The sequence below is a fragment of the Eimeria tenella genome, genomic scaffold, assembly GCF_000499545.2.
Source record: "Eimeria tenella Houghton genomic scaffold, Eth_scaff262, whole genome shotgun sequence".
Taxonomy (NCBI): Eukaryota; Apicomplexa; class Conoidasida; order Eucoccidiorida; family Eimeriidae; genus Eimeria; species Eimeria tenella.
The window spans coordinates 5199-12579 of NW_013542492.1; the positions used below are offsets into that span (position 1 = coordinate 5199).

Sequence of the window (7381 nt, forward strand, 5' to 3'; positions counted from 1 at the left end):
GCAGCAGCAGCAGCAGCACCCCTGCCCCTCGGGGACTTTTGGAGACACTTCGAAAAGTGTCTCCTTTTCAAATTGCAAAACTTGCAAAGAGGGACACCGCTGCCCCACCCCCGCCACCGTCATTCTCGCAGACGACGACCCCAAGACCCTCTGCCCCCAAGGTGCTGCTGCTGCTGCTGCTGCTGCTGCTGCTGCTGCTGCTGCTGCTGTGGATGCTGCTGTGGATGCTGCTGTGGATGCTGCTGTGGGTGCTGCTGTGGGTGCTGCTGTGGGTGCTGCTGCTGCTGCTGTGGGTGCTGCTGCTGCTGTGGACGCTGCTGCTGCTGCTGCTGTGGATGCTGCTGCTGCTGTGGATGCTGCTGCTGCTGGTGTGGAGGCTGTGGGTGCTGCGGATGCGGCGGGGGGCTTGCTGCTGCTCGGCTGGGTGGTGTTGGATTGCTGCTGCTGCAGCAGCACCAGCTGCTGCTGCTGCTGCTGCTGCTGCTGGTGCCTGCGGAGGCAGGTTGGGGTCCGCTCGTGAGCGGCTGCGCGGCTCCCCCGCGGTCTGCGCAGCAAACCCCGAACCGCAAACCCCAAACCCTAAACCCTAAACCCTAATTTGTGGTTTGCCGCAGGGTACTACTGTCCGGCGGGTTCTTCCGCAGCTCCTGTCGCCTGCAGCCCAGGGTTTTACTGTCCGCCGGGTTCCCAAACCCCGGTGGTTTGTGGTTTAGGGTTTTACTGCCTTTCTGCTGCACTTCCTAAACCCTCGGGCAGGTGCAGCGGGGGTTTTGTTTGCAAAGAAAGAAACACTTCTCCAAACCCTCAAAAGGAGACTCAAGGAGACACTTGTCCCGAAAACGCCCAGGGATACCCCTGTCCCGAGGGACACTACTGCTTCACAAGTGACCGAGGGCTTAGGGTTTAGGGTTTAGGGTTCACGGGGGTTTACGGGGGTTTATGAGGGTTTACGGGGGTTTAGGGGGGGTTTTGAGGGTTTTTGAGGGTTTTTGAGGGTTTGTGAGGGTTTGTGAGGGTTTTCGGGGTTTTGTGAGGGTTTGTGGGGGTTTATGAGGGTCTGTGAGGGCTTCTGAGGGTTTTAAAAGGTTTTATGAGGGTTTACGAGGGTTTGCGAGGGTTTGCGAGGGTTTATTTGCATGGTGGGGTTTTGAGGCTTTATTAGGGTTTACTACGCTTGGCCACTTGGGCTGGGGTTTGCAGGTGCAGCGTTTAGGGTTTAAGGGCTAGGGTTTAGGGTTTACGAGGGTTTACGAGGGTTTACGAGGGTTTAGGGTTTGGGAAGACGACACAGTGCGGGCGAGGGCCTAGGGTTTAGGGTTCAGGGTTTAGGTTTTGGGGTTTAGGGTCTAGGGTTTAGGGTTTAGGGTTTAGGGTTTGCGCAGATCCGGTGGTGGACACAATAGCTGGGACTGGGGAGACTGGCGCTGCTGGCGACGGGGGTTTAGCAGCAGCAGCAACTTTTAATTTGCTGCTTGCTGCTGCTGTTAGTGCAGCACGAGATGAGCTGATTGTGACTGACGCAGCAGAAGGCAGAGTCGCCTCAATCAACCTCTCTTCAGGTAGGGTTTAGGGTTTAGGGTTTAGGGTTTAGGGTTTGGGGTTTGGGGTTTGGGGTTTGGGGTTCAGGGTTTGGGGTTTCGGGCTTACGGTTTTGGGCTTGGGGTGGGCGGGGTCGATTTCGGTGATTTGCGGCTTGGAGCCTAGGGTTTAGGGTTTAGGGTTTAGGGTTTAGGGTTTAGGGTTTAGGGTTTAGGGTTTAGGGTTTAGGGTTTAGGGTTTAGGGTTTAGGGTTTAGGGTATAGGGTTTGGGGTTTAGGGTCGTGGGACATCTTCTAGGAGGGGCTTTTTTATAATTCTCTTTTCTCTGGCTCAATCAGCTGCTGCTTTTGAATAATTAAATGAAATTAATTTAATTAATTTAATTAATTTAATTTAATTAATTTAATTTAATTGTTTTAATTTAATTGTTTTAATTTAATTTGCAATTAGGTATTCTCACGGATATCTACAAAGGGACTGGAGAGCCTGCAGGCGTTGCTGTCTCCTCCGATGGCCAAACCGCTTACGTCACCTTTGCCAGTAAACTGCAGGGTTTAGGGTTTAGGGTTTAGGGTTTAGGGTTTAGGGTTTAGGGTTTGGGGATGGAGTTAAGGGCGCAGGGTCTCGGGACTGGAGCTCAGCGTTTAGGGTTTAAGGTTTGGGGTTATGGTGTGGCGCTCAAAGTTTGGGGTTGGGGCTTAGGGTTTAGGGTTTAGGGTTTAAAGGTTAGGGTTTAGGGTTTAGGGTTTAGGGTTTAGGGTTTGCGTGCAGCGGAGGGGACAGTGCGCGCGCTGTCTCTGGCCACAAAAGGAGACACTTCTGTAGTGGGGGGGCTTTCGAGTCCCCGCGGAATTTCTTTTTTTGAAAAAGAAAAAAAACTTTTTGTTGCAGAAGAAAAAAATAATTTTGTCTCTTCTGTCTCCCTCAGCGACAAGTCCACAGCCCCCTACGTGGGGGCCGGAGCCACGGGTCCGCAGGGTTTAGGGTTTAGGGTTTAGGGTTTGGAGTTTAGGGTTTAGGGTTTGGGCTTTGGGGTTTAGGGTTTAGGGTTTGGGGTTATTTTTCTGTTTCGGGGTCTATTTGTACGGCGTTTTGTCTCGTGTATTGATTGTTATTCTGCAGATTTATGTATTTATTTATTTATTTATTTATTTATTTATTTGTTTGTTTTTTTATTTATTTATTTATTTATTTATTTATTTATTTATTTTTCTGCTGCAGTTGATATAGAGCTAAACAGTCCGCGGGCCGTCGCAATGTCTCCTGACGGCGTTTTATATATTGCAGATACTGGCAACAAGAGAGTAACCCTAAACCCTAAACCCTAAACCCTAAACCCTAAACCCTAATGCCTAGGGTTTGAAAGCTGTAGCGGCGTTGGGTGCTTGTTTTTGCTGCCAGGGTTTAGGGTTTAAAACGCCAGCTGGAAGCGGGGCCTTTGCCGGGTCTAGGGGTTAGGGTTTAGGGTTTAGGGTTTAGGGTTTGCGTTTTGTGCGTTTTAGCTGCTGCAAGTGGTGGAGGGAAAGGCGGAAGAAATAGAAATAAAAGAAAGTTCCAAAACAACTTTAAAAGATGAAAATATAAAATACAAATTGGGAACCATTGAGGCTCTCGTCTACACAGAAATCCAGGGTGTAAGCGCCTAGGGTTCAGGGTTTAGGGTTTAGGGTTTAGGGTTTAGGGTTTGCGGTGAGAATTGCAAAATGCTTTTTGTTTTTTTTTCTGCGTTCACTGTTTTTCGCGCGTTTTTTATTTAATTTCCTTTTTTAAATTAAATTCATTTGATTAGTTTTAATTAATTAAATGAATTAATTATTTATTTATTTCTTTTCCCCTTTTTATTAATAAACTTTTTTTCCAATTTTTTTCTCTCTTTTGCTGCAGCCCGCTCTTATTATGTCCGACTCAGAAAACCATGTGTCCGTCTAAAAGGCCTTTATCCTGCTGCTGCTGCTGCTGCTGCTGCTGCTACCTTGCTGCTGCTAATGCTGCTGCTGGGGCTTTTCTGTGTTGCAGCTGCCTCGTTGCTGCTTCTACTCTCTGCTGCTGCTGCCGCCTCACTGCTGCTGCTGCTGCTGCCGCCTCACTGCTGCTGCTGCTGCTGCCGCCTCACTGCTGCTGCTGCTGCTGCCGCCTCACTGCTGCTGCTGCTGCTGCCGCCTGGCCGCCGCTGCTGCTGCTGCTGCCGCCTGGCTGCTGCTGCTGCTGCTGCTGCTGCAGCAGGGCCTGGGCTGCAGGGTTTGCGATTAGGGTTTGGAGTTTGGACCTGGAAACTCACGAAATGGAACATCTTTTGGGAAATGGCAAGAAGGGTTTTAGCGGAGACGGGCGAATAATGCCAGCAGCAGAGTCTGGTGTCGATACACCCCACGGGCTCGCCGTCAACGACCAGGCGAGTTCCGCAAACCCTCGAAAACTCGCCGTTTTCGGGACTTTGAACGCACTTAAAACACCAAATGAGAGGTTAGGGAATGCCTAGTTGAACTGCTCGAAAAAAAAGGGCTTGGAAACCCGAAAAAGCGCAAAAACCGCGAAAAACGCCGCCGTGTGGGCTGGGGTGTACGTACAGCTGGGGAGCCCCACCGCTGCGGTGTACGTACTGGACCGCGGCAACCGGCGGGTGCGGAAAGTGTTTTTGTTGAAAAAAGAAAAAAAAGAAATAAAAGAAATAAAAGGAAAAAAAGAAATAAAAGAAATAAATGAAACCAACGGAGACTCTTCGCCTTCTCCCTGTCCCGAAGGCACTTTCCTCAATGTCCAAGGCGCAGCCACCCCCGAGGACTGCATCCCCTGCCCTGCAGGTCCTGCTGCTGCTGCTGCTGCTGCTGCTGCTGCTGCTGCTGCTGCTGCTGCTGCTGGGGCCGCTGCTGCTGCTGCTGTGGCTGTGGCTGCTGCTGGTAGTGCTGCTGCCGATACTGCTGCTGATGATAATGCTGCTGCTGCTGCAGGTAGTGCTGGTGCGGAAAATGCTGCTGCTGCTGATGTTAGTGCTGCTGCTGCTGCTGCTGATAATTCTGCTGCTGCTGCTGCTGCTTCGAATTTGTGTCGTTTCGTCTCGTTTTTTTTGCTTCTTGGAGTGTGCGGGGTTTGCATGTCCCCCTTTAGCGGTTTGTCTCCCGGAGGGGCAAGTCCCTCTTTTGTGGTTTGTCCCGCCAGGGTTTGGAACTCGCTGTTTTGTGGTTTGCATCTCTAGGGTTTGCATGCCAAGGGGAGGGCCAGCCCGAAATCACCGCGAGGTGCAGCGAGGGTTTTTACTGCCCCGAAGGCAGCAGCAAAACGAACGCAGTAATTTGTCCCAAGGGACACTTCTGCAGCAATCCGGAGAGTGGGTTTTGCAACATTTGCTGCTCCTTTTCTTCTTTTTGTTTCTTCTTGTCTCCACTTCTTTATTTCTTTTGTTTTCTTTCGTTTCCTCCTTTAACTGCCCCCAAACAAAGTCCATTTGGCTTCAATCCCGAAAATCCCACTCCTGCTGCTGCTGCTGCTGCTGCTGCTGCTGCTGCTTTTGACTGCCCCCAAACGGAGTCCATTTGGCTTCAATCCCGAAAACCCCACTCCTCCTCCTCCTGCTGCTGCTGCTGCTCTGCTGCTGCTGCTGCTGCTGCTCTGCTGCTGCTGCTGCTGCTGCTGCTGCTGCAGGCGTGTACGTGAACGTGGCGCTGGACGCAGCAGTGGAGACGTGGCCGGTGGGGGACTTTTCGGGTGTACATACACCCGAAAACGCGGTGGACGGAGACACCGCAGCAGCCAGCGGCTGGCTGTCTGTACATACACCCGGAGGGCCCCACGAACTTTTAATTGATTTCAAAAGTCTCTTTTTCATTAATCAAATTTCCATCTTTTCGGGAGACTCTCGGGGAGACTACGTGGGCCTTCTTTTCTTCATTTTGTTTTCTTTTATTTTCTTTTGTTTTCTTTTTCTTTTATTTTCCTTTTGTTTTCTTGTATCCTCCTTTTGGTTTCTTTTTATTTTCTTTTTGTTTTCTTTTTGTTTTGTTTTATTTTCTTTTTGTTTTGTCTTATTTTCTTTTTGTTTTCCTTTGATTTTCTTGTTTATTTTCTTTTTGTTTTCTTTTTGTTTTGTTTTGTTTTTGTTTCTTTTTGTTTTCTTTTTTTGCCCTTTTTGTTCTTTTTTGTTTTTCTATTTTTTGCTTTTTCTTTACTCATTTTCTTGCTTTTCTTTTCTCTTTTTTCTTCTTTCATTTTTCTCTTTCTTTGTTTTCTCTTTTTTCTCTTTTATTCTTCTTTTTGTTTTTTTCTTTTTCGTCTTTTTATTTCTCTTTTTATTTTTCTCTTTTTTCTGTGTTTGCTTTTCTCCTTTCTTCTCTTTTATTAATTTTTTTATTTTTCCTTCTTTTTTTCATTCTTTTATTTTCACTAATTCTCCATTTTCGTGTCGATTTATTTCTTCTCATTTTATTGAATTTCTAATTTTCTGCTGCTTGTGGCTGTGTGCTGCTGCTGCGCGCGCGCAAACCCTAATTTGGGGTTTGCAGAGACTATCCTCCTTTTCAGTGTTTTACTACCACGCCGCCTCCAGTTCCTTTTTGGAACTTCTAACTGTCTCCGAAAATGAAGAAATTAAAAAAGTTATTTCTTTCGGAGAAATTCCAACAAAAAAAATTAAACTCCAAACCCTCCAAGACCAAGTCTTCATTGCAGAAGTCCAAGTCCAAGGCACCAGCTCCCCAGGCACGCCAGGGTTTAGGGTTTAGGGTTTAGGGTTTGAGATTGGGCTTGGGGGGGGGGCTTAGGGTCTAGGGTTTTGGGATTACGGTTTAGGGTTTAGGGTTTAGAGCGTCAGGTTTAGGGGTTAGGATTTTGGGCTTCGGGTTAAGGGGATTGCGCTAATCGAGTTAGGGTTTAGAGTTTAGGGTTTAGCGTTTAGCCTTTGGGCTTTTGGGTTTCGGGTTTACGCTTTACACGCTATGCCTTGTGGCTAAAGGGTTAGGGTTTAGGGTTTAGGGTTTAGGGTTTAGGGTTTGCTGCAGGGCCTGCTGCTGCTACTCCCTGCGGGCCTGGGCGCTACCAAGAGCGTTTGGGGCAGCGGGAGTGTGCAGCTCTCGGGCTTGCGGGCTGGGGCCTAGGGTTTAGGGTTTAGGGTTTAGGGTTTAGGGTTTAGGGTTTAGGGTTTAGGGTTTGCTGCAGGGCCTGCTGCTGCTACTCCCTGCGGGCCTGGGCGCTACCAAGAGCGTTTGGGGCAGCGGGAGTGTGCAGCTCTCGGGCTTGCGGGCTGGGGCCTAGGGTTTAGGGTTTAGGGTTTAGGGTTTAGGGTTTAGGGTTTAGGGTTTGCTGCAGGGCCTGCTGCTGCTACTCCCTGCGGGCCTGGGCGCTACCAAGAGCGTTTGGGGCAGCGGGAGTGTGCAGCTCTCGGGCTTGCGGGCTGGGGCCTAGGGTTTAGGGTTTAGGGTTTAGGGTTTAGGGTTTAGGGTTTAGGGTTTGCTGCAGGGCCTGCTGCTGCTACTCCCTGCGGGCCTGGGCGCTACCAAGAGCGTTTGGGGCAGCGGGAGTGTGCAGCTCTCGGGCTTGCGGGCTGGGGCCTAGGGTTTAGGGTTTAGGGTTTAGGGTTTAGGGTTTAGGGTTTAGGGTTTAGGGTTTGCTGCAGGGCCTGCTGCTGCTACTCCCTGCGGGCCTGGGCGCTACCAAGAGCGTTTGGGGCAGCGGGAGTGTGCAGCTCTCGGGCTTGCGGGCTGGGGCCTAGGGTTTAGGGTTTAGGGTTTAGGGTTTAGGGTTTAGGGTTTAGGGTTTGCTGCAGGGCCTGCTGCTGCTACTCCCTGCGGGCCTGGGCGCTACCAAGAGCGTTTGGGGCAGCGGGAGTGTGCAGCTCTCGGGCTTGCGGGCT

At 49.9% G+C, this 7381-nt stretch overlaps 1 protein-coding gene across 1 annotated transcript in view; it reads left to right on the top strand.

The window, feature by feature from the left end:
• Nucleotides 1-3173, top strand: part of ETH_00020130 (uncharacterized protein) — a gene marked incomplete at both ends in the record, with an annotated part of 8005 nt that extends 4832 nt beyond the window's left edge. The window contains 5 exons of the mRNA XM_013375265.1: nucleotides 132-383; nucleotides 1383-1559; nucleotides 1990-2079; nucleotides 2311-2363; nucleotides 3042-3173. Coding sequence (XP_013230719.1) covers nucleotides 132-383; nucleotides 1383-1559; nucleotides 1990-2079; nucleotides 2311-2363; nucleotides 3042-3173 — 704 coding nt within the window. The remainder of the gene's footprint in view (nucleotides 1-131; nucleotides 384-1382; nucleotides 1560-1989; nucleotides 2080-2310; nucleotides 2364-3041) is intronic.
• Between the last annotated feature and the right edge of the window lie 4208 nt (nucleotides 3174-7381).